Source organism: Pyrgilauda ruficollis, unplaced genomic scaffold, assembly GCF_017590135.1.
Source record: "Pyrgilauda ruficollis isolate IOZ18807 unplaced genomic scaffold, ASM1759013v1 scaffold27, whole genome shotgun sequence".
Classification (NCBI taxonomy): domain Eukaryota; kingdom Metazoa; phylum Chordata; class Aves; order Passeriformes; family Passeridae; genus Pyrgilauda; species Pyrgilauda ruficollis.
The window spans coordinates 4,270,072-4,297,539 of record NW_024524044.1 but is presented as its reverse complement, the minus strand read 5'-3'; the positions used below and the strand labels follow the sequence as shown (position 1 = coordinate 4,297,539).

At 39.3% G+C, this 27,468-nt stretch overlaps 1 protein-coding gene across 5 annotated transcripts in view; it reads right to left on the bottom strand.

Moving 5' to 3' along the window:
- Window positions 1-2,395: 2,395 nt before the first annotated feature.
- Window positions 2,396-27,468, bottom strand: part of ST7 (suppression of tumorigenicity 7) — a 125,939-nt gene continuing 100,866 nt past the window's right edge. For all 5 annotated transcript variants that reach the window (XM_041471466.1, XM_041471464.1, XM_041471461.1 and 2 more), the window contains 6 exons: window positions 21,767-21,839; window positions 20,096-20,198; window positions 12,261-12,411; window positions 7,931-8,023; window positions 4,858-4,997; window positions 2,396-2,714 (listed from right to left, as the gene is read on the bottom strand). In XM_041471466.1, coding sequence (XP_041327400.1) covers window positions 2,619-2,714; window positions 4,858-4,997; window positions 7,931-8,023; window positions 12,261-12,411; window positions 20,096-20,198; window positions 21,767-21,839 — 656 coding nt within the window. In that variant the 3' untranslated portion in view covers window positions 2,396-2,618. The remainder of the gene's footprint in view (window positions 2,715-4,857; window positions 4,998-7,930; window positions 8,024-12,260; window positions 12,412-20,095; window positions 20,199-21,766; window positions 21,840-27,468) is intronic.

The following is a 27,468-nucleotide window of genomic DNA, read 5'->3' as shown; positions in this document are numbered from 1 at the left end:
TGGTGAGCAGTCACCTCTCTGAGTGCAGATCCTGCCAGGGAGCTGCTGTTAATCTACCCAGAGGGAGGGAGGGACAGAAGGGGCCAGCTTGGCTTGACACCCCTGGGGGGGTCCTCTCCTTTTTTGTTCTATGCAGGTTATAGTGTAAAGAGATAATGTGTGTACAAATTCTATTAAGTTGGTTTTAAAGAGAAAAAAAGAAAAAAAAACAAAAAACAAAAAACCAAAAAAAAAACAAAACACCACAACCAAAAAAAAACACCAAAAAACAAAAAACCAGGAACTGCTAACATTTGGAGTTAAAAAGCTTCCTCCACCCCTAAATCTGAAGATGAGTTATTATCTGAACCAGATTTCCACAAGGCTCATCTCTGCACAACGCCAGAGGCCTTCCATCATTATAATCATGGGCTGTGTTTGCTCTTTGATCTAAGCTATACTGAACTTCACAGGAAACATGTCAGAGGCAGCAAAGCCTAAGGCAATAACCTCTGCCCAATGAAAAAGAAAATTCTTTTGTCTGATTTGCCTAGTCTTCCAGATGCCTAGAATTATAATTAAAGAGAGATTTTCCAGATAAAAAAATCCATGGCCCATCACTGCTTATTAGGGTGATAGATACTAGAAATAGCAGAAATAAAATTGCATAAAGTTATTTTTGAATTCCTAAATATTCCCCATAGTTCAAGAAAAGGATGTGATTCTTCAAGGAGTTAAGCATTCCTTTTTATCAGAGTAATACAGACAGCAATTCCCACACAGATCATAGTATCTTCGAATAGAAGGCCAAACTACTACCTCAGCTGCTGACAAACATGGAGATTTGTATATAGTTAGTAAACACTGATGTGCAAATGCAAGCACATTTACGTTTAGGACTGTGAATCGCAGCAATTTATTCTTTTGAAATGTAGGGTACAGGTGGCTGGGAGTAAGTGATACAAAGCAGCACAGGACAAGAGCTGACTGTGCCTGATACTTCTAATTTTCAGCAGCCTTAAATAATTCTGACAGTGCTGTTTTGGGGCAAACAAATCAGTATGGTTATCCCTAGTTTTTCAGCTGGAGATACACCGCAGCACCTGCTGTGAGGGTGTTTTCTGTGGCTGCTCTAGCAATTCAGATGAAAATAGGAGAACTCAGCTATTGCTCCATTTCATACTTCCACATGCTTATCAACTAGCAGTCCATTACCTCTAATCTTATGTCACATCCTACATTAACTGCAACCCAGACTAATTTCAACATTACAGTGAATTGTTTTGCAGGAGTAACAGCCAGAGATGATAAACCTGTATGGAAACCCCCAACAGCCTCACCAGGTCTAACATTTGTCTGTGGTGCTCTCTGGTCCTCTAGACCTTGGGTCTCACTCTTACAGCTGATTTCTCCTGGCGTGGGGCTGCCTTTTTTTAATCTTGTAGCACAGCAGTGTTTGCATTGTACTTCTGCTCACTTGAACAAACATCTGTCTTCTACTAGACTAATGTGTCTGTGATCAAGTGAAATAATGTAATGCATCTTCTATTGCTAAGAAACACTTTCCTTTTATACCAGTTCTAGTACTGGGAGTTTTGTCTGCTCACTCATTTCCTCACTGATAAACAAACTTATCTGCTGGTGATCACAGTCCCTTAAACTGCTCAGCATTTTAAGAGCAACAGTGAAGTTGAAATGGTGAAGTGGCATTTTTGATCCACTGCTTCAGGGTTATGCTTCCTTATCTGGAAGGTGAGCTGGAAAAAAAAATCCTTGAGGCATCTGTAAGGATGCACTTCAAATTCTTGACAGAAAGGACTGCTTCCTTCAACTTCCAGATCAAAATCTTCATTTTAGAGCTGGACTCAGAAGTTCCCATCAACAGTGGCTAAGTCATTAATGAATACTTAGTCTAAACAGTCACAGCACAAGGATAAGATTTCCTGAGGTAAGCACTAATAGTGAAACACCAGCCTCTCTATTAATTGTGCATGAACTAGCACCAATTTTCCTAATGAGCCTTCAGAAGGTACCTGAAACACCAGGGGTGTGAAGAAAATCTGTCAAGTACGTGGGCTTCTTGAAGCTTCTTGAAAATTCAAATGAGGACATGGTGGCCTCTGTGCAGAGAAGGGAATCAGAAGCCCAGTGTGCCCTCCAAACTGCCTGGAGAGCCTAAAGCTGCTTAAAGCAGGAGCTTTAACTAGAAGCCTCATCTAGACTGCAGAAGTGAGGGCCCCACCCTAACTGAATTCTATAAGAAAAGGCAGCGACCAAGTTGTTTAATTGTAACATTATCAGAATGTTTCATTATCTGAATGTGTAGCTATACCCTGACTATGGTCAAACAGATACCACAGGTTTAAAAACCAAAACCTAGGATCTGTGTTCTGAAAAAGTTGAAAGACAGCAATGCTACAATACACAAAAGTTTATTTTTTTTCTTTTCTGAAGGCAAAATATAATAGAACCTAACATCAATGTATTTTGTACAACAAAACAGTTTTTATATGAGAACAGACAATCCATGAAGAGTTTTTAAGTCTTATAACTGCTTCCCTTTTTTATCATGCTTTCTTGTGGTCAACAAAAGGTTGGCACAGAAGATGTCATAGCAGTCAGTCAGCGGGCATGCTCCCTCAGATCCTTGTCAGCTGGTGCCACAGGCTGGAGGGCAGGATACTTTCTACTTTTTCCATCACAAAATTTAAAGGGGCGAAGAGGGTGCTGAGAAACTGCAAAGAAATCAGATACACATTCAGATCAAAATCCAGGACACAATACACCTCAAGAGAAAGCTGTCCAATAAGATAAGATATTCTTGCTGTGTTCCTCTGTAAAATCCTCCAGCATGATAAAAATGGCATAATTCACACATAAAGACTTTTAAATTCTTGAACTTTGCACATACAGAGATTTATGGATTTTGCAGTAAAGAAAGCAAGAGCCCCATCTTTACAAAGATCAAAGTGATGAGTAACAAAAGTTTCCACACATCTCACATCCTGGACTGAAGCTCACACTGAAGCCACTAAAAGCTCAACCCAAAACCCAGTGAAGAGAAAGAGAGGCTGTTTCATAACAGGGGTTTGCCACACCACCTCACAGAGACAAACAGCGTGTCTTGACATTCAGGTTTAAAATGGTTCAGGGTTATCTACAGATCTGCTCTATCCACTGAGGCAGCACTAACTGTAATTTATCCTAACATACTCTGCATCACTGACTAAAATTTATCTTAACATCTTCTCTCTAGTACAGAACACAACATTCAAAGAGTCTTCAATATATTAGTGTTCAGACAGGCATATGGAAAAAATCAAGATGGAGGACATTTTATTACAGGAAAAAAACCACTGGCAGCTACATGTCACAGAACTCAGGTATTCAAAGCACTGCTGAAATACACATTGAAATACATATTAATTTTAATTAATTATTAATACATTTGAGAAATACATGTTAACTTCTTCTGTGGCAGAAGAACTGAGTACAAAATCTCATTATGCTGCCAGCATATAGTCTTTGTTCAGGATACAAGGCTGATAAACACAGGAACAAGGCTAACAGGGACAGATTTGGGATTTACAGCTGTGACAGTATACTAAAGATTTGATTGAAAGAGCCAAACAAGGGTCATACATTTCAGTAACTTCACTAACTAAGGAACAGAAAAAACCCAACCACTGAATCCAAGAAAAGCCTTACAGAGAAATTTAACACGTATTGTCTACCTAACACCTACGTACACACTCAAGAAACAAGAAAAAGTAATAATATTTCAGGTATGTTTCAGCACTTTTTGCTGAAAGAAGAGCTATCTTCTGCTACAACTGATCTTACTTTGTGTCTTCTAGAGCTAATGAACAGAAGTCTTGTTGCATGAACCATTGCTGTACCAGACCCCACTCACAGGCCTGGGACAACACAAGACTAGCTCACCTGCAAAGGGAGTCTCTTGCCCTTTGCAAAAGGGTTTGAAAGAGTACTGACAATCTGGAATTTGCCAAAACCTTTCAGCCTGGCCTCCTCCAGCCCACTCCTTATACCCCAAATCAAAAGTACCAAAGACATTAAAAACAAAGCCAGGAGGCCAGTTTGGAAACATGAGACTTAAAATAGAGACAAATATATTTGAGAAAATATTTTACAATGGAAGATATACAGTATTTACTGAAGAAGGAATTTTTTACTGTCCTAGAGCTTTTATGTTAGTGGAATTTTCATCTCCTAGCATGCTGGAGCAGTGATGTTCTTGGTTTTGCAAAGAAAAAAGTTTGGTTTAGAATAATTCATGGCTCTTCCCCCTCCCATTCTCCAAAATTTATTAATCCTTGGTGGATTGAAAAAGCAGAATTAGGAGACTCTTCTCTGGATGTAGTTCAGGAAAGTTATGAGGGAAATACTGAGACTACTTCCTCCTTGTCAGTTCAGGGAAAAAACGCAGAAATTTGTCCTGGTTAACAGTACACTCTATTTCTGCTCATACTGAGAGTTTCTATTGCATTGGAAATCACATCAGCCATTATGACTCTACGCAAATAGAGGGGTTCCAATAACTAATAACTAACTGTAATTAGTTTATTTTAGTGGATGATATATGAAAATACAGATGTCCACTTCTCCCACCAGCCCTTGTTTTTTTTTCAGGAAAATCACAAGACATCAAACCTAACAAGAGAGCCACATAAACCAGAGAAGACAAACAGGCAGGTCTTACTGATTAGCAGCCCTGACAGCTGTGCACATATCCCCTGCTCAGATATGGACTGATGCTTCTGAGTAGGCAGATATTTAACACCTGGCGGGATGGAGCTCAGCTTTTCCTGCACTGGTGTCTTTATTTACCAGAAGGGAGCAGCAGCAGAGAATACTCACAGCTTTTGCAAAGACCCCCATGAGCTCTGGGAACTGATGTGTCAGGAGGGCGAGCATGGCTGTGAAAGAGCAGAGTCCAGCAGTGAAGAGGATGAAGAAGGGAAGCTCTTTCTTGGGATAAACTGAAACCTCATGAAATGCTGTAGAAAAACATATGAGAAACATTCATTATATATTGAAAAAAAATCAAAACACAACACTAAGCAAAAACAAACCAATGTTCTTACATAGTTTGAACAACCAGAGATACAGAAAGATGCTTTTGAAGAAGAAGAAGATGGAAGGTCTGATACATCTAAGGACATAACTGTTGTGTCAGTTGTTTCTGCTAAGTAATTCTCTCTAAAGATCATGTTTCTGGTTTACGCTGGTGCTATGTACACATCACTTTTGTCTCCCTTGTGTCACCAGTAATATAAAGCCCCTCTGCAACAGCTAATCCCAGAAAACAGACTTAGAAATAAAACCTCCTTTTCTTTTTTAATGTACTAACCCCATGGCTGCATGTTTGCTAATGCTGATACACAGAGTGCAGAAACGTGCCTGGGAGCAGCAGTGAGCCCAACCATATGGAAGCATTGCTGCAGACCAGTTAAAGCAGGCTGTAAAACCAAAGCCTCTGTAACTGTAAATTCTGAGGGTTTTATATGCAGAGCAAGAAAAATTATCCTAAGAGCAGGACATATAAGCATGTATTTTAAATGAATTAAATACAATAGAAATTAAATGAACAGTGAATTTTTAATGTGTTTGTTAATATACACTGATAGGAATACAGACATTTCCTTGACTCTGGTATAAAAAAATCCTTCATTGGACTTTGGAAAAAATAGCACTGAGATGACTAAAAGGTTTAGAAAACGATAATGAATATTTTACCAGAGGGATATAACCCTTAAACTTTTATGGCAGCTCAGATTCAAGGTGAAAATTCCTCTAGGCTGGCAAAAGGAGGGGTGGACTCTTACCTGTCTGTTTCACTCCTTCAGTCTGTAGTTTAGAGCTACAGACAAGATAAATACAAACTTTGAAACATTTTTTTCTCATATAGGACCAACCTCAAGGCTTCCCATATACTCAAAGCCTATGGCTATTCATATATATGAAATATTACTCTTCCATTTTGCCTAATTTTTTTGCTTCAATGATCAGCTCTCATCTCTTTGTACTTGCAGATGACATACATAAACACAGGGTAATCCAGCAACATTCATGACTGCATTCATCCAAAGTGGAGTGTTTCTCAAAACCAAAAGCAGGAATTTGTAAGAGTTTAAATTAGAATATTAAAACCTAAAAATATGTATGACTCTTGAGTCTACTAGTTTGATCAGGTAAAAAAAACCCCAAAGTAGGGATAGATTACAACTTCTCTTTGATTTAAAATAGATGTAGAGATCAGAAGTACCAGAAGATGGACTTTGTAAGTCTAGGATCTCTTGCACTTTTCTTGCATTGCTTTTTCACACTGTCTCAACTCTGCAGTCCCAGTCTGTTATCAAGTCAGGGCAAAAGTTTTGTAATTGATATTTTTAATTTGGAGAGCCTATCAGATTGTTGTGTTCTGATATAATTCCAGCTGGCTTTCCCATAAAACATGCACAATTAAAGAGTGTGGACAGGTATGCAAAACCCCTCTAACCCACCTGTGTCTGTCACGGCATTCTAAACCCTTCCCTCCTCTAACCCAGGGGATTTTGCAGTGGAAGGCATTTCCCATAACTGCCAGAGCAGAACACACTGCCTGCATACGCTGTTAAAGAGCCCCGCTGTTAGCTGTAACATTTGACAAGAACAATTAGTTTTGCATGTAAAAAGAGAATGCTGAGCTATTCTGCATGACTTTGTCATTCCTGAATCTCCTGACGCTCCACCCTCCCCAGCTCAGCATCCCTCTGAGTAAAGCAAGCAGAGCACTCTGAGAGGTGTTGTTATAATTAGGATGATTATAATGGGGTGGGGAGATACTGTCAGTTGCCAAGGATTTCTGCGTAATATCAGCAAGAATGTGCTGTGAAGGAGAGACTTGCAGTGAGTGGATTTTCGCTGTATTATTCTCACCTAATGTTTACTCATGCAGGCTTCTAAAACGAGGCAACACCTTTTTCAGCCCAAACCAGAAAGGTTCTGAATGAAAGACTATAAATGATGCACATGCCCTCAAAAGCAGCCTTCCCAGCAGAAGCAGCCTTCATTTTACCTGTTCCAGAAAAATTTTTCTTTATTCTTCCTTTGGGAGAAGGAAGGTGAGAGAAGAATCTTCTCCCTTTGATCAACTTTTATTTCCCTCCCCTGCCCCGACCCTGCAAACTTGTGTGTGTTCCACTCGTGCTCACATAAAGTCCCACAGAGAGAACACATGGGAATGAAGTGTAACTGCAAGATTGGCTGCTTTGGCTCTTCCTCTGCATTCTTGTGCTTCACTGCATGCACTGCAATGAGTCTCATTAGCCTGGACTGTAATGCTTCCTGAGGGCTGGATCTCTCTTTATATCCGTATCTGGGAACACTGCTGGCACTTTCCTAATACAAGCTATAAACGCACATAAAAGTGACTGAGATGACTTCACATCAATCTCTTCATAATAGTGCACACGCCATGACATGAAGAAAACCCTTTCTTGCTATTTAAACTGCTTTTTGGAAAATGTAGGCACAGCCTGTCATGAGTACTAGCTGCAGGAATGATCCAGCTGTCCTCAAGCTAGTTGGATCCTGCCTCGGAATTCAAGTAGCTTGTGTGTCTACAAGGCTGTGACAATGTGCTTTTGGTTTGAGGCGATGTTAACCCAGATGAAAGATCAGTGTCTTGGCAAGAGAGAATAGCAAGATCTAACTGATTTGGATCTCTTTGGTAATCTCTCTCCCTGTCTGTAAGCTGTCAAGAAGAATAAATACAGCTAATTGTTATGAACTGTGCTGAACCATCACAGGAGCTCCAGAGGCTCACTGTCAATCTGGTTATTCTAATCCGGTGTACTCAATTTCAAAGGCATCAAAGGAGACCGGTGCTGCAAGACTCAGGTAAACAATTCTTAGGTGTCAATCATAAGAACAGAAACATTGAACATACATGGTAGCAGTTCTCTATCTGCAGTTTCTGTACAAATAGGGTAAGGGTAGAAAAGATGTCCTTTTTCCAGTGGATAGGGGATCATTCTGAAAGCTGAAAAGAAAACATGGTGCAAAAGTTACTATGAGTGTGACAGTCATACTTACGAATACCTGCAATTCTGAAAAACAAACACAGACAAAACTCTTATATTTGGTTGCAAACAGCATATAAATTGCTTAATGAAATGCCAAACTAGAAATCTACATTAAGCTTTTAATCACAAAAATTCGTATGTTTATTTTTATTCTTGAGACTGTCAGGTGAGACCACATTACAAGGACATACAAAAATAGTTGCACAATCAAAGCCCATTATGCTTCCAATTCCATAGCCAATTATACATTTTGTCTTAGACTTTTAGGCTGCAGTATTTTTAAATTTCAGGGGAAAGAAATGTATCTGATATACAGGTATAGCCTACAAAAATGAACAGCCAATCCTGTAAATGCAGACCAATACTCAGTCTCTGTGCATCAAGAATAATAGAAGTTTTTAATTGAAAAAATACACTACTCTTTTTCCATCACACTCCAGCAAGCCAGGTAACACTGATGACATGAGCTCTGAGGACCAGTTTTCCAACACAGTCATGTTTTCATTTTCTATTTGGCACTCAAAGATTAATACTAAATTATTAAACCCAGTTTCCTCTCATGCATTCTTTCTAAATGCAGCATATCTAGTCAGGTTTCCAATATAAATCTTCAGGTCATGGATTAAATAATACTTAATCTTATGAATTTTTAAAATTTAAAATAACAACAGAGAGGGAGGGAAATTAATTACTAAATCTTGACAGTGCTGATGGCATAGGCCATCTGAGTGTGGTTTATGGAAACATCAGAATACTTGACTGAAATACAGCTTTGCATCAAGGCATCCTTTTCCATTATCCTTTATATTATTTTCACTGTTGAAATGTCATCAACATGTTATTCTCACTACTCCTGTGAACATCAGTCACTGAAGCAGTATTTTCCCCCACAGATGTCCCAGAAGCACTGTACACTGAAGTTGTTAGGTACAGCCCACTGCCACACAATGACACTCCATTATCTCTCACTCACAAGGTCACTTAAGAATTTGTTTCTTCAATATTTCCCCCCAATATTTTCAGCTGTGTACACTGCATTTGAAATTATGTTAGCTGTATTTTTTTGTGCAATTATGTTATGGTATTTTTTCTTGATTGCTGCATTTAAAGCAATAGTAAAGAAGGCAGAGATCCTGAAAGATTGTAAACCATCCTGGGCTGTAATGCTCTTCCAGCATTCCACCCTTCTCCATAGCAACCAAAAAAGCCAAGTACAAATACAATAATCCAAGCTGTGTATGATCTTAACACACAACAAACTTGAGTGTCTGTACAAAAACATATGTGGAAACGTGTTCAATTCTCATTTCTTCAAAATCCCTAACACAAGTTTTTCCTTCCAATTTGGCCTAATATTGAAACAGACAAGCCTCTTCTACCTTACCCTAAGCCACAATAATATTAAGATTTTAATAAAAATAAAATGTGATGTGAATAGCTTGCTTTTACAAAACAAGTGAAAAATGCCTGGGTAGATGTTACTTTAAGCAATCATGCTTGACATGAGATCAACTACGGGATATTTACAGCAAGACAGCTTTATTTAGCAATGTTATCAGCCATGGAAGAAAGTGCCCTGGTTCATCTGGATCAGTTTGTGCCTGTGTAGGTACTTCTCTGCCTCACTCCTATGGTATTATCTGATCCTATTTTACAATAATTGACTCAGGCAGCTCAGAGGCAGTTTGCCACTCACCCATGTACTTGCTGCAAGAGCTGCTGGAACATTTGGGAACCCCTAGGTTTCTTTTCCTCATGCAAACAGTAGGAATTTTGACACAAGTTTAGAAAACAATAGTGAAAAACCATCACCCCAGACACTTCTGAAACTTGGTTACACTTGAAACTATAGACCTCCTGTACAGAGAACCTGGCCCAAACACAGTGGTGGCACTTGGGCTTTTACAGCTGTACTACAAATAAAATACCTACAAACACATAGAAAGAAAGCAAGGGCAACTGACCATGCATTATATGTAGACTGTTGGTTAAAACTAGTATTTAATTACATTTAATTTCTCTGTCATGTCTTCACTGGTTTTCACTTAGTTATACAAAGATGTCAAGATATGGACCAAACATTATGATTATTGGACTGCACACTGTGAAAACATTAAAACCCTTGGTCCTCTTCATATGTGAGCAAAATCTGAACAAAAATTTTGAGGACTCGTGCACTGTTGGTATTTTTCTGAAGTCACTGTACAAAATGAACTATGGATTTTTCTGCAGAAGTTATGCAACGATATTCATTTACATCTTTGCAGGCTATTATACAGCTATTAGCTAATAAATTATGTGTTCAAATTGCTGAATGTGGAGAGAATAAGAAGGGGAATGTAGTTAGATGAGAATTCCCTATATTGCCTTCAGGCATGGATGACTCGTGTCCCACGTGGCAGGAGGACTGCAGGGCAGCCACTCCTGTGCCAAACCTGGTCCTGGTACAAAGCCCTTTAGGGGCTCTCCAGCCTGACAAAGCAAAAGAAGATCTGCTTTTACTGATGGAATAATAAGCCCTGAGCTAAAGGACTTCTGCAACAATCCAGAAGAGAAGGAACACTGTGTAAAAGCAAATCACTGGAAAGAAGCCATTGGGAATGAACCTATGACTGAGAAAATAACAGACTGGGAGAATAATGGGAGAAGAGCTAGCAGATATGACAGAGAACAATGCAGCACTGGTATAGATTACTGAGCAAGGTGTTCTATACACCAAGAAATAAAACCAGAGCACCCTCAGGGAGCCTACACTGCAAAGTAGGCAAGTTCAGGTCATTTCATACTGTAACTGAGATAGTAAGTCACTTTTACACTGAAGGTATTATGTGCATTTCTATAGGAAATGGTAACAAAAAATATTTTCTATCAAAGCTAAATGAGGACAAAAAATGGCAAAACACACACACAATCAAGTTGGTGTCATAACATACACAAGAGGGTGAAAAAGAATAGAACAAAGCAGAGCAGAAATGGGGACCTAGATTACACTAAATCAGAAAAAAGGCTAACAAAGGCTGATTATAATTTGTACTTTTAAATACTCAGAAACCTGGTAAAAAACATGTCTCAAAGACAGGATAAGATACATTAGAAGGTTAGTATATGACTTGGTAAGTCATATACTCCAACCTCCCACTCAAAGCAGGGTCATTTCTGAGTTACGTTGGATTGCTCAGAACTATGTCAAGCTGAGCTCTGAGTATCTCTGGGGCAGGAGATCCCACAGATCCCTCTCACTGTGAAAATATGATTCTTAGGTCTGGATTAAATTTATCTGGTTTGAACATGTGTGTATTGCTTCTTGTCTTTATGCTGGGCCATTCTGTGAAGACTGTGACTCTCTCTTCCACATCATCTCTCTCTTGGGTGGTGGAAGACAGCAAATGGATCATCTCTTCACCCACCATAAGACTTCTCCAAGCTGAACAAAACCAGCTTCCTCAGCATTTTGCCCTATACGACATATTCCAGTCCCCTATGCATCCCAACAATCCTTCAGTGAATTCACTGCAGTTTGTCAGTTTAAAAAAAGTCATAAAAATACAGCATTGCTTTATATTACACATTAATATATACCTGTCTATAAGGCACACTCATAATTCCCAAATATCAAAGCATTCACAGAATCACAAAATGGTGTGGGTTGGAAGAGACCTTTAAAGATAATCTAGTTCCAACTCTACTGCCATGAACAGGGACACCTTTCACTAGACCAAGCTGCTTGAAGCCCCATCCAACCTGGTCTTGAACACTTGGGAGGGATGGCACATCCACAGCTTCTCTGGGCAACCTGTTCCAATGCCTCACCACCCTCACTGCAAAATATTTTTTGTTTATGTCCAATCTGAATATACTCTCAGTTTGAAACTATTCGTTCAAATAATGACAAACAAATCTCTGGAATGAAATAACTTAAATTATTATCTCCTTATCCATGAGCAAGAAAACGCGTCTCAAAGAAGCTGGGAAATTTTTTTCAGTATTAAACAGCAAACACAAGACTTCAAACCCCTTTTACTCATTAAATAAAGTCTGTGTTTTCAGTTCAAATTTCAAATATTTCGATGATGGTGAGGTTGTAACAGCTGTCCAAAATTCTCACATACTATACTCGACAAAAACTATTACTTTTTAAATTAAATTAAATAAAAATATTTCAGTAGCTCCTTTGTAAGAAAGAGGATTACTTACTGCCTTCCCATGTACAGTGTAAGAGGTTCAATGCCCCCTCTACTCTTTTCCAGTGTTGAAGATGAAAGAAAGCATACGCTATTGCTTCACTGTCCCCTCTCTTCAGAATATGTTCAGGGGGCAGAATTAGGCTTTTCATTTCTAGTAGATACTGAAATAAAAAAAGCAGAGCACAATTACTGCAGAGGTAATACAAAGCACAGAAAGCTGACTGCAATTCTGTAATGCACACTGAAAGGTCTATTTCCCTAAAGTACTTTTTCTCATAAGATTTCATCAAATGTGTAACATCACCAACTGCACTTGAAGACAACTATTGAATTATTCCCAAAGACTAAGATATGCTGTCAGATACTACTCTACAGCAGTAGTATTGGGACTACAAAGAAATTCAAAATTAAACATCTGTCTTATTGAAGGAGATGAAAAAAAGGGGCTCAAAGCAGAAAGTGGAGTTTAATTACAAGAGCTTTTTAATTTAAAGTGTTTATAATAAAATGAAGAAGACTTTAAGCATTTTAATACACAAAGTCTTTCTATAAGGAAACACATAGCACTCCTAGTTTGCGCACAGGTTGTTGCATTTACTGCATGCTATTAACAGGTTGTGAGGTCCATGAATATGCAAGCTTGGCAGCCACCTAAGTAGCTAAGAACAAGTTACAAGGTAAAAATGTTACAAAATGTAACAAGTGCCTGATTACCAGGGGTGAGGTGAGGGTAAAAGTATAGGACCTTTAAGCTTGCTTCTTGCAACAGTTGTTGGATGTGTCATTGAAATGAAAAGTACCACTGACTAAACCCACAAGCAATTTTCATAGAAAACTGCCCATTACTGGCTCACCCCACCCAGCAGAAACAGATGAAACACACAGAGGGTTCATGACACAGGAAAAGATAGAGGTCTCAAGCAGGTGATTTTTCCTCCCTCCTCAATCCATGAACTAGATGGACAACTAACACCAGTTCAGCAGACATCACTGGTGGCACAATGTTCCAGCTACTGGAGGGGGAAGAAACAGCAGAGGATGAAGATGAATCCTTTCCTGTAAAGGATGCCCTTGCTGGCATCCTTTACAGAAAAACAGAAAACAAGCTGCTGAATCAGCTCCTGTTTGTCAGCTCTCCTGAGGAGTGGAACATTTCCCAGCTGTATGCTGACTGCCCTTCCACAGCACAGTGAAACTGTTGCTCTCTTCCAGGATGCCCAAGATCAAACCTTCTCCCCACCAGACCGTTCAAGTTAACACAACAGGCAGCAGGTGAGTCAGGCCCTAGCACGAGGCTGGGAAAGGAAAGGTTTGGCTGATCACTGGCAGTGAAGGAGGGAGTGTGCAGCCCCTCCATTTCACCCTGTGCTACAGCCTGGTCTGAAGGAGGAGGACTGCAGCACCCAGGGACTGACAACTTCCTACTGCAGGCACCCATGAGGAGGCAACCTGGCACCGGAGGCAAAAGGGGACCATGGCTGGTGTCAGCCTTGCCCAACCCCTGATAAATGCTGGCTTTTGTGAACAGGATGTGCTGGTGCAGAAAAGAGGGCAAAAGAACAGAATGAGGATTGGAAGTCAGCCTTGTGGAAAGAGAACAAAAAGGGCAGAGGGAAATGAGCACCAACAGCATGATTTAGTGGAGGATGCCCTAGAGAGTGTCACCCCTTTGTCTGATGGAGCTGTCATGCAGGTAAAGGATGAGAAGAGCTCATGATCAAAACAGAGAACTGTCAATCCTGGGGAATAAATAAATACCTCAAAGAGAAATCGCATGTTTCTGATGTGGGTAACTATTAAAAGAGGAGAAACTGAATCAGCAGTGTGAGTAGCTGGATGTGATACTGGATTTTGCCTAAAGCATTTCAGAAAAATCTGAGAGCTGCAGAGCAGTTGGATTAATGGAGGAAGTTGCCATTTAGTAGGCAGTCCAGAGGATTAAGGGTCATAGAGAGAACAGAATAAAGAGCTGACAAGAGGGAGGGAGCTGCCAGGCTGACACGGATACAGCAAACATTCACTGCCCTAATGAATGCCTCACCCATTTAAAAGCACACATTATACCTGTTGAGCAGAACGCAATACAGCTGCAAGAGCTGCAGGTTTCTACCTGTTTTATTAATTTAGAACATTGACCCTTTATTTCCATATTTCTGCAAAATTAAATGAGAAAATAAGTTCTCAACATTCAAATGTTTCAACCAAAGGAAAAAACATAAACAAACCCAATGACATGTCACCATTAGTAGGGAAAGAAAAACCAGGAAGGAATGTTGTATTTCTAGGAGCATTAAAAGAAAATGCGTGTTTTGATTCTTATGTATTGCTTGCTATCAGCAATTAAAAAGAAATCAAGTGGAAATACCAGATGGAAGGATATATCTTGACACTTGCAATCAAGCTTAGTCCTCACTCGTTGACTTTTCAGTCTGCATTTTTCTCAGTTTCAGAAAGAAATTATTTTTAGAAGTGCTTCAGATCAAAAATGTGAAACCCTCCTCCCTCATTACCATATCACAGCTACCTTCCCGAACAAGAAGTCCATAACCTGGTTTGGTGATATTCAATTAGACCCCCATACAAAGTTGATAGGTGACTCAAGACTCATTTGTGACTCATAAATGTTTCTATTTTATGCATAAATGTCAGCCACACCTTCTGGGCACACAAACTGTCAATTAATTTATTCTGGAGGCATTTCCAGCAGGAACACTGACTGTACACAGCCCCAGAGAGACCCTGTCTGGAACACTTCGTACAGTTCTCATCAGGCACTTTACAAAACAAAAAAGATCAAATTTCTCAAGCAAAGAAATTCAAAGAAATGGTTTTGGGAGACGGCACTTGAAGGCCTCCATCTACTTAAGTTCTCTGAACATTAGTAAAGGGTACCAAAAAGCTGCCTAGCTGTAAGTAGGGCTTGACTATCATTGAAGGAGGGATATGACTGCCCATGAAAATTAGGATGGTCTTGATGTCCACAAATATCATATCCATTGGTGCACTGTTGTATTTTCAAGGAAAGCTCAAGAGCCCAGAGGGTGTTCAGGTTCCTGGAGGTTTTGTTGGCAGGGCTAAGGGTCTACCTGGAGACAACCAAGGGCAGTCCCTTTTTTGGTAACTACAGGCTGCTGGTCCTGTGTCTTCAGAGGCAGGACGGAGCCCCAGCAATGTGCTGAGTTTCTAGCAGGTTGTCTGTGAAACCAGCACAGTCCTCCTGAAACGTTTTGTATTGGACAAGGAGACAAATTCCAGTCAAATGAACTAAATAATAATAATTTCAAAAGGTCTTTCCTTAAAAATCATCCAATGACCTGCAGTCCTCATGCTGCCCATATAATGTGTGAACTGCAGTCCTGATGGACTACTGCATGCAACAAACATCTCCAGCTCTTGAGAAAAATCAACCAAAGACATCTGACTGCAGTTTCCAAGAGGCTGCTATTGCACTTCATCAAAGCCTAGACAAGTGCAGTCTTCTCTTGACTACCAAAGACTTCAGGGTGGGAATCTGACTATTCGTATCTCAAAATTTCCAAAGCCCTTATTCCAGAACACAGCCCTTGTTGTCACAGGACTAACAGGGGCACAAAATCCAATCATAGCACTAAAATTCATACTAGTAACCTACATCTCTTGCCAGACTCCCTGTTAACTAACTCCTGATACACTGACATCCACCCAGATTGAACCACAACCTTCAAAATTTAAGCAACAAAACTTCAATACCTTATCAATCCTTTGAAAACACAGGGAAGAGGGGAGCCCTCTCTCATCCTGACAGAACTCTGAACCCAAGCATGGTTCCACTTCAGAGGGAGAATCAAACTACAGGCTAAATAAGAAACCTAGTCAAGAACTAGGCATTCATGGAGGAAATCTAGATGGTAAGAACAACACCTCTCCAACTGCATTTGTTTTTCAGGAACAAATGAAGAAGTTTAACTAGAACAAGAAAAAAAATGCCATCACCATCTGGGCTTATAATGTTCCTTTAAAAAATGAACCAGCTCAGAAACAAACAGCCTGTAAAATTTCAGCCAGAATGATCTCTTCACTCTTGTGACCAGTGGCAGGACTTGTTGAGCCCTGGAACAGGCTCCTCAGAAAAGTGGTCACAGCACCAAGCCTGACAGAATAAGCTTTTGGACAATGCTCTTGGGTACACAGTGTGACTCTTGGGGATGGTGCTGTGCAGGGCCAGGAGACGGACTTGATTATCCTCGTGGGTCCTTTCCAACCCTGGCATTTTCTTTGATTTGATGATTCTATGACCCAGCCTCAATGACATCAGAAGCAAATACTGGAGTTGCACAATGATTTCTGCCATCATGAGATAGCTCAATTAGCCCTTTGCCACTGCATTGTTTTGGCTTGGATTATTTTTTTGGATTGTCTTTTTTTTTTTTTTTCCAGGTCCCTCTCTTCTCTCCCTCTAACCTAACCTCTTTTTGTCAAAGACCTATATTTAGGAGTTAGGAAGTGTAACAGTAGGTTTCATGTACTTCTACAAGACTTCTGGGCCAGTTACATGACATTGCGATGGATACAGCTCAGCTACAGCCATTCTGGGAACTTACAGGAATGTGTTTTAATGAGCATTTGGAGAATGACAATGGACCTGGTATACATGAAGTGCAAAAGGGTGGAATTTATACTTCTCTTGCTTAAATCGATCGAGTATATATTATCTATTTCAAAATATTGACAGTTCTCTGGCTTCTAATTCTCTCCTGCTGGGAGTGCATTTAGCATCCCATATTACTCCAGTGACTTTTTATAAAATAAATTAACCTAACTCAGGCAGGTTTCCTTCTTTTCCTCAGTTGTGCAATTTGGCTCTGAAATTACAGCTCAGGTGGCAAACAGGCAACAGTCACTCCTGCACCTGTGACAGCATCCTTCCAGGCCAGAACATGAGAATTTAACATTGTTTGAACAGGAACTCTCATTTTCCCAGTAGGATGAACAGCATAACCGTAAAGAAGTTCCAAAATACTGGTTTCTACATGCCTGTGAAGCCACTTTCAGGTCACCTTTCAAACTCTCATTGAATTGGTGGTAATTAAGAGGTTTGACCTTTCTGCTGGAAATACAACAAATCAGCGTCTCACTGAAGAGTTAAAAACTCTCTCAAACATATCTCAAATAGTTTCTCTGTAATATCATGGGGTGTGTGGAACAGATTAATTTCCCATCTGGTCTATGAATTTGTTTGCATTATTTGTTTCTATTAGCAACTACAACTTACTAGAAACCACACAGGCGTACGGACAGACACAGTTCTTACTAAGAAAATCAAAATAAATAAGAAAAAATTTGAGAAGGATGCAACAGAGAACAGATGAATCCTCGGAAGTGTTTAAGTCAATGATTTGTTACATCCTTTTAAGAGGTTGTTTATAGACAAAATTGGCATTTCTTGAAGTAATATCAATATTTAAGTTGTCTGATTGAAATGCAGCATACTTCAGCAGAGACTCTCTTCAAATCCGCTCAGCTCTTGGCTTACATACAAACCCATACAACTGTGTGCAGGACATACTTTTGGCTCACTTTTAACAATCAGATACATGGACCATCATCTGTTTTCTCTTTAATGAATACCTCTAGTCTCATACATCACAGAAAGCAAGGGAGTGCTTTTTAGGAGGAGTTTGAATGAAGGGAGAGAGCTCTGCAAATCAGTTCAGGAAGAGTGTTCCACAACTGATAGATGTCCATGAGACAGCTGTGGTAGCTTATCAGCATTAGCTTTTTATAGTCCTGTTACATTCAAGCAGGGAAGCCCCAAACACATATAAATAATATTGATGAAATCGTGTGTGTGTGTATACACACACCTTTTCCCCCATTCACTCCACAAATTATGCACTCTTCATGATATAGTATGTTCATAAAAACCCCTCTGGAATAACAGCTTCAGTGGCAGTACAACCCTCTCTGTTTAACTCCTAAGTTTTTGTGTAGTATGTTAAATAATTTTTCACATTTTGTCGTTTATTTCTTCCTCACTGAACAAAAGACTCACTAACATTTAGATCCTAAAGAAGCACTGAACACACATTTGTTTTGTGGCCCTGTTAGATTTCTTGTGATGCTGCTTGCTGAAACTTACCCCATTTCATTAAAAACAAATGGGATATGACTTAATTACAACTGAGTGGAAGTTGAGGTGTAATATCCACACACTGCATAAAATTATAACCAAAAATGAACTTTCACACCTTAATACCCTTTAGGTAATAGCAGCAGGAATAAGTGTGAAATCAGCTGTATATTAATCTGTATATTAATCTGTATCAGGCTATTCTGTTTTAATGTTACAATCTGAACTAAAAGAACCTCCTGAGTCTGCTCCTAGCTCCTATTACTACCTTGTCATCCTGGTAATTTATGTTTCAGAAAGGTTTTCAATTTCAGAGTGTCAGACTTTGAAAAATAGAGGGAATCAATTAACAACATGAATTTAAAAGAGAATGTGATGGAAACACTTATCAATAGCATGGAGGTAAGTGAGGAAAATGGAACAGGCTCCAAAGGACTGCTCATGACAGGCTAAACTGGTATTTGGCCTTGGCAAGATCTCCAACTGGCCTCAGTAAAACATTTAGAAAGGTTCACCCAGAGCAGGACTGTGCTAGAGAGCTCAACTGGCAACTGGGCAGAAGAGAAATACCAATGGTTGTGTTGTTGCAAGAACCATTGGGATGGAAGAAAGTAAACCCGGGATCAAGCTTCATTTAAGATATTCCTGTTACAGTATGGCACAAAAATAGAAGCTCAGCTAATATTACAAAAGGACTCATCCTCACCTAAACTTTGCTGTCTAAAAATCAGGTTTTTACTAAAAAAGGACTGCTCCGTTCATAGTCACTGTAGAAACATTGAGGAGGAAAAGAATGACCTGAACTAAGGCAGTTCATTCTTTCCACTGCCTGTAGAGGGAATCTAGATGATTTTATTAAGCCAACAGCCTAATTTTCAGACAGCTGTTTAGTGGTTGGCATAACAGAAAAAGCTCAGAGAGAAAACATTTAATTCCTGCAGTGCATGAGAATTAACTTTCTGCAATCCATGGGTACATATGGAAGAGGGTTTGGGTTTATCTTGACCAGAATTGGTGTTCAACTGTACCTAATGACAAGGCTCCCTACATTAACACATCCCAGTTTTCTACTGCTTACTTTCAAAGGGCAATACTAGCCCAAAGGTTTGTGGGGTGAAGTTCAGAGGCCAAAAAGGTCCAACTGCCAAAAAACATCTGCCTTTAGCCTTCAGCAACCTCTTGGCAACATTCTTACTGCCGAGATACAAACCCTGGAGAGCAGGTATGGGAATTACAACACAAATCTGGTTTTTTTTTTTTGACTTTGCAGTTCTCAGCAATTCTTCCTCTCTGAGCTTTGCATTCTCAGAATTTAATGACAGGTTGCTGCATAAGGAATTACTAATGCAACTTATATGGAGTACACCATGAACTCCAAAGATAGGTTCTTTTGTACAGTATGCCAAAAATATTTTCTTACATGTAATCATCAAAACAAATAAAATATGCTACTTTGAACTAGAAGATCTTTAATGACTATTTTGCAAATAATAATCTATCTTTATGCATGATCTGCCTGCAGCACAGCACTTGGTGAAATTCACATCAGCTAAAATTTCAAGTTGCACACTCCTGAATATGAGATTGCAAAGCAAAAAACTGTGCATACTATCAGCTTTTTTCCCTTTCCATTGTTTGATCTCTTTTCCACAACATCACTCATTACTCTAACACAAAAATCAGGAGTTCTATCCTCAGCTGTGTTAGAGCTACAACGATGTTTTCTCAATACTCACTTTTGGCACATGTGGATTAAATTCTACTGCTCTGTGAATAGCTTCTACTGCATTCATCTCTGCGGTACTCAGCCCTCGCCTTGAGGCAGCCTCTGGAGAAAATCTACAAATGCAAAGAAACAAACACATTAGGTCAGAAATGCTAGTAAGAAAAAGTCAGAAAAAGAATCTAGAACATGGGCCCATGTAACCAAACTGAGTAGTTTTCCTATGCTCTCCAAACTTCCATAGCAAGTGGAAACTCTGAGTGATCTGTTACATCAAGGCCAATAAAAATCCCAGCAGAAGCGGAAAGCATGTTTTTATCTAATCATGGCAGAAAGTCAGTTCAAACACTCCCTTCTCTGTCACTAACCTAAATTTGCTCTAGGTACCTTGCTAGGGGCATATTCAAGGCTGAAACTGCAGGAAAAAAAAAAAAAAGGAAAGAAAAGAAAAAATAACAAGACCAAAAACCCCCAAAAAACCATTGCCAAATTATTGTTGGAGGGTTTATATTAAAAACAGATTTGGGGAGGTTTTAGGAAGGTTCCCAACCCAATGCCCCTGGGTCAGGTTGAGATGGAAGCACGATGCAGCAGCAGTAGCAGGTGGTCTACTGGCTGCAGCACCATTGAGGGTAGCATGCCCAAACTGTGGGCAAATCATCTGCCCCAGTGAATAAAAAACCAGACCATGCAATCTCTTTCTCACCTCACACCCCACGGCTAACTCCAGAGCTGTACTTGGCAGGCAGACACCACAGGGAAAGCTGTGACAACCTTAGCCCTGCCCTCCCAAGCTGGAGTCGCTGTGTAGGGAGGAAAGATGTTGCAGTAGGTACTGGCGATCTACAGGATAAAAAGAATGAAAGAAAATTACTTAGATCTTGATGTGTACATACACTTTAAAAGCAAAAACTGTCAGGATGTCAGTCAAGAAAATGGCTTTCCACTCCACTTGCTTTTCAACTTTAGGGGACATTCGACCCTCAGGTGCACAGACACAACTCTGCCTGAGATTTGTGTGAAGGCATCTGAGAGCAGAATGGGGGTTTTGGAGCTCCATCTCACGAGGAGCTGAGCACCCTTTCAGAGTGGGCTGGTGCTCTCAAGTCCACAGGCATCAAATAAATGTGCTCAGCACCTTGGAAGGTTGAGACCCAAGAGAAAAACATAAAAGGAATGAACAGATATTTGTGTCTCTAAAAATATGAATGTCATCTGCCTCTCAGAATCCCTGACATAATAATGCTAAATCCACCTGCCGCTATTTAATTAGATGAGCACTCTGCTGACAGCACTTTTAAGATGACATCGTTACCAGTGCATCCACATTTAGTTTTTACCTTTTTGTGGTCAGGTTTACACAAAGTTGAAGAGGTTCAGCCACACAACCCTTTTCAGTTGCATCATCACTATACTATCTAGGAAGCCAAAGCTCACCCAGAGAGTATATATAAAACTGAAACAAGAACTGAATTCATGCTATTTCTCTTCTTTTCTTCTTCCTTAGTATCTCAAGTGCAATGTTTGATCAGTACAAATTTTTTATATATAAAGTAATTTTATCAATTTACTGCAGGTCTTAATTTTCCTGCTAAATCAGCAGATTGTTAGGGTGTGGGCTCAGCTAAGAAAAATCTTACATTAAATCAGGAATTTTGCTGGAATGTGGTTCTTAAACACTTACTTGTCAGAGACAGCTCTGGCTTTGAGCAATGCAGCTGTGTAGCATATTGTTGCTGATTTTGGTAAACTTATATCTGTTGAAAAGAAAGAAAAAAATTAAACATTTGAATATTAAAATTGTACGGAAGAAAAGTGTTTGATTGATGCTTTAGAGTAAGCATGACATACACAAAATTAGTATGTGAACTCAGAATACTTTCTCATCTTGGGACTTATGCTGCCACGTCACGCGGATTTTTAAATTTCCACCTGATATACAGGCTTTAAAATGTGTGTTAATGACCTCTGGAACTGCTATTTAAACAGCAACTGGTATCATTAGAGAACTAATTTAAAGAGTGACATGACAGAGACATAATGAAAGAATTCATTGCTCTGTAGATAAATATATAGATGATTTGGAATACCTGGATTTTTCCATAGTTCACAAAGTATCTAAGTAATACCTGAGGGCTATCTACTTCACTCTTCATGTTTTCACTGAGAAGCATCTGTCTAATATGAGCATGTGGCAGCTGTACAAGACAGCTATTCAAGTAATAATGGATTTGACTTGCAAGATCAATTGAAGTTAAAGATCTACAGTAAAATAAGGTGTTTTGCCTCTTAAGAAAATATTGGACCAAAACATACATTCACCAGACACTCTCTAGCCATTCTATCCTGTTCCAGAGACACACAGGACCATAAATCTGACTTAACCCATTCGTTAATTTATACATGTTTTCTACCAGCAATCCATTCAAAAGGTAGAGAGAAATGCTGCTTAACAGACTTGAGTGATATATTTGTTCTCACTGTTACAGAGAACTGACTTCCACATTTTTAATCTCATGGTGTGATCCTTGGAGATGTCCTGTGCAGGGCTAAGAGCTGGACTTGACGATCCTTGTGGGTCCCCTCCAACTCAGCTTATTCTGTGACTCTGTAATCTACCCAGCAGTCACATACTGAGACTGAAATATTCCAGCATTAAAAATTTAAAGATAACAGCCACATGAAGAAAACCCCAAGGCACAATAAACCAAACCCACTAAAGGTTGGATTCTGCAAACCCTTGCATACACGCTGATAACTTCCTATGGCAAACAGAAAGCACAGCAAACACAAGGCACTGAGGTAGGTCCACTGTAGAAGTGAGGAGCAGCTAATCTATCTGACTGTTGCTCTAAGAAACTATCTGTCCCTTGGTTTGTCATTAAATTTGATTAGAAAGATGAAATTACCAAGATAACTTGGCTACTTCAGGATTAACAGACACTTGTTACTCACTGAACTCATGTGCCTTGCAAGAGTTAGGCTCCAGAAGGGAGTTAAACAGAACAAGTAAGAACTATCTCAGCAGTCACCATCCTTCACTTATTAATAACCAAGCAACCAGGCACAATGTTATTCTGTGAGACCGAAAACATTGCCAGAATGACTGCAGCACTTTGAAAAGGCTGCCTGTTAAATGCTATTACTTTTTTATGCACTTGCACTTCAAGTATGAGATGTACAGATCCTGCTGGAGGCTTCCCTATTATATATTGCAACTATAATTTCACTGGAGTATGTAATTGTAGTGACTGAAGTAATTAAAATCAACAGCATGCAGAGCAGTTTGGATGACAGATATGTTCATTACTCCACTAATAGAAGACAGCTACAGACACAGGCATGAGCACATCTTCAGTGATAGGAAGAGAAAATATTTCTGAACATATCCAATAGCCCTCTTTATATTAAGTTTTCCTTAACATCAGGAGTTAAAAGTTATTTCCAGTAAACAGAAATGTCTTTTAAATATATTAAAACAGTATCACAAAAAAAATGTGTCCTAGTAGACAGTAAGTGTTCCTGAGCTGGAAACATCTGTGCATATAGAGTGCACAATGATTCACAATGAACAGCTGGCATCTGCAAGGAAGAGAAATGAGGTGAGTTGAGCTAAGGCTCAGACACACCATGTGAGTCCTTTCTGCAGAAGAAATGGGATTTCTCAAAGAATATTGTGTTCAAATCTGATCACCTATGGTCAAGAACAACAAAAGCAAACAGAAGGATTGGACTGTTTTTGTATCAAACCAAATAAAATAAAAACTTAGAGAAGATCCAACTGTTTCCTACGCAGACCCACATGGAACACCAGGAGAGAAGAAGGGTTGCTCAGGTAAAGGACAGCATTGGCACAAGAATAAAGAGTTCAAAATTAAATTCAGGCTGCAGATCAAAAGAAAGTCTCTGTGAAATGAACATTTGAGGGAGACCTCCATGGAGAACAGCGGGGCAAAAAACCAACTAATTCTAGGATGGAGCTTGCTCAGCTCATGGAAGGAGCAGCATCATGCAGGGAATGCAACAGCAGGGGCCCTGACTCACCCAGGAGGTCTCTTCCAGTACTATGCTCCTAGAAAGCAAGCAGCCCTTGTTTGAGGATAATAATTATAAACCCCTAGCAATGGAAGAAACAGATACAAATGTTCATGTTTATCACAGAATCACAGAGTGGTTGGAGTGGGAAGCAAGTGCTGGACAACCTCTAGTCCAACTGAGTCCAACTAACAGATCCATGCCTGCTTGCTTTCAAAAGTGTTTTTCTTTTTGTTTGCTACATATTAGACCAAAAGTATTTGGTCCTACCATATGCCAGTCTATGACTACAATACTTTAAAATAATTTTGGCTTCATCTCCAAAACTTCACCCTCATATTTTAGAGAGCCATAAACCATTATGTCTGGTAACAACTTGAATTTAGCAAGGGAATTGTGTCCAAACTGGCCCTAGGAGATATGTATTCTGTCAGAACCAAAGCGAAGTTTTAATAAATGACTGTGTCCAGCTCTCTGAGCCATCTGGCAAAATATCTTCACATACACTGTTTCCCACCCTCCTGTGATTACTTGTGGAGCTCCCACAATGTGCTGAAAGATGTGACTGCTATTCTGTTGTCAAATCCATCAGGACATTTTTGCCTAATAGAAACTGATGTGTCAATCTAGAAAATACTCTCCTTCTTTCTTATTGCTTGTATCATCAAACAGGATACAAAAATCTAGAATTAATTTATAAGAATTTCCTTTCAATATGCTCCATTCATGTATGAGGAGGGCTGGGAAAGTGAATTCTTACAATTCATTTGCTTCTTAAGCAGTTGCTTATGAGACTGAACTGATGGAAAGATGCTATGGATATGCAGAGTACGCTATATATCTAAAATGGTCATGGCATCTACTGCTCTTATCAACAGCAATTAAAACAAAAAAAATTATGAATCTGGATATGGAATGATGCAACATTCCTTACCAAGTTAGCAGAAGGTTCTAAACATCTTCATGTTTAGACAGGCATGTTGCAATTGCTTTAGTCATTAATAAATGCAAAAATGTAAGTCACTAATCACAAATTATTCCAAATTTTGCACAGGTGATAGGAAGACTTGCTTACAGATTGTAAGCACTCTAGCAAATAAATATGTGCAGGTTGGATCAGTGATGACAGAAGAGAGATGCAGTCATCTATAAAGACACAAACATTAAGAAAGAAAGTGAATGAAGCTGATACAAATGGTTAAAAACAAGAGTAATGTGATGGAAATCATTAAAGAAAAGTATGAGATGAATATCAGGGGAAAACTGCTATCAAAAATATCTAATATCCCATTAGAACACTGATCACATTTTCCCACAAAATGTAGTACAAAACATGCTGGAGGGAGCACAGCTATGAATATGCTGCTTATGAAACTCAGTTCTGATTCTCTGTACTTTTGGCATTCTTTCTCAGTAGTGGGAAACACCCCAGTCAAACACAGCCCCTGTGTTACAATGGGAAAACCACAAGTAGCCTTTATTTTGCCATAACCACAACTAAAACTTACACTATTCAGATACGGGAAGATTTACTGTTGATTTTAAACACTTCGCATGCCACTTTTGCTGACAAGCATATCAGTGACCACAAGCAAGTGTCAGCCACTTTAACTTGACCACGTTAAATTCTAAATGCCTGTAGAGGGGAAGGAATAATTTCTGCTTAAGAAAGTTAAAGAGAGCAAGACTAGTATAATTACTTTACACTTCTTGTGCTTTTGCACAAATAGGCAAAACAAAAAATGCCACAGATGCATTTGGCAAAAAAAAAGAAACCAGATGGTATGAACAGACACAAACTGTTGCTGAAACCTAGCCGAAGTGACAAGTGATTTTGATACGGAGGAAAGAAATCAGGTCTTGCAAGCATAAGCTGGAAAAGATGTGACAGGAACATAGACAAACTATTCTCTTGATATTACTGTTACACAAACTCAAGGTCTTGATTTGTGTCTCTTGGAGAAGGTAGATTAGGTTTTGGTGTAACCATAACTAAAAGGAACTTATCTTAAGATATCTCTTTCAAAGAAACAAAAGGGTTGTAAAATACTGTGTATGAGGGAATGGCTGCTTCCATACTGCCACTTTCTGAAGAAAACTCTTCATTGCACTTACAACACCTACCCAGTTAGCTCCACCAGGTAGCATACCTCCAAAAAGTAAAATATAAACATGGCAAGTAATGAAACTATCTACAAAACCCCTGGAGACCATAGCTAATGTAACTGGAGGCTGCATGCAATTGCTTCATCAATCTGCAACTCTCTACAAAAGGATTGTCTTCAACATAAACAGAATTTACATGCATAATCTGTAAGAACAATAAGAAATTGGACAGAAGCGGGTAGAGAAAAGACAGTAGTCCTGAACTGACTACATTTTAGAAAAGTCACTTCTCTGTGTTAACTGTTCGGATTTCACTTAGTTATAAGTATTCCAAGTATTCCACTTTCTCAAGTGTTTCTTCAAAGGCCTGCATTTTGATTTAAAACTAATTTAAAGTAGGATTCTGCTTGAGCAAGCTGTTATCAAATTAAAAGTGTCAAAGCACAGAGCAGAATGAGATATTTTGTATTTAAACCCCATTTCCCTTCTGTGTGTCCTTTGCTCTAAAATATTGTCTCAAGTGAACTCTGCATTTGGAACTCTGGCATGAGGGTCTTTCTCCTTCTCTGCAAAGGAGAGAAGAATGTGAGAGAAGAATCTGTGTAAGGTGTTCATCCTGCAAACAAGAAGGCTTTTAGTCTCACTGGAAAACACTGTGCTTCTAAAAAATGAAAGCAAGGACAGGTTTAGAGAGGAACCATTGCATCACTAAGATTAAACACAGAGGCATCCATTCTTTCTAAACCTGACTTTAAATTGCCAGAAAAGTCTGAGTTTTCACACAGTGCCCAGGTGATCACTTAATATCTATCAAAGCAACTGGCTGCCCAGGGAAATTAATAAATCAGTTCCTCCAAGCATCATTACAAGCAGACCAACACCCCCAGCCATAGCTATTTCTGCTGTAAATAACACGGATATGTGTTAAATCAGAGCCAAAAATATTTTCAGAATTCAACAGTATTTAGGTCATCCTCACTCTATTGACAGACACTGAACTCTGAAACCATAATGATGTAGCTCAGCAACAGTGCATGCTGTTCCACTAATGAGACCCTTTTTCCATGAATAATGAGTATGGACATCAGCTCTGTTGCCAGGTACATAATATAAACACAATTTAACACATGGCTTTTGCTAAAGCAGTGCATCTGCTTGCAGAGGCTGAGGTTTCACATGATGTGGTCCAACATTTTAGCCCAGGGTGGGAGCAGACTGCTCAAGGAAATAATTTGTTCATGTGTT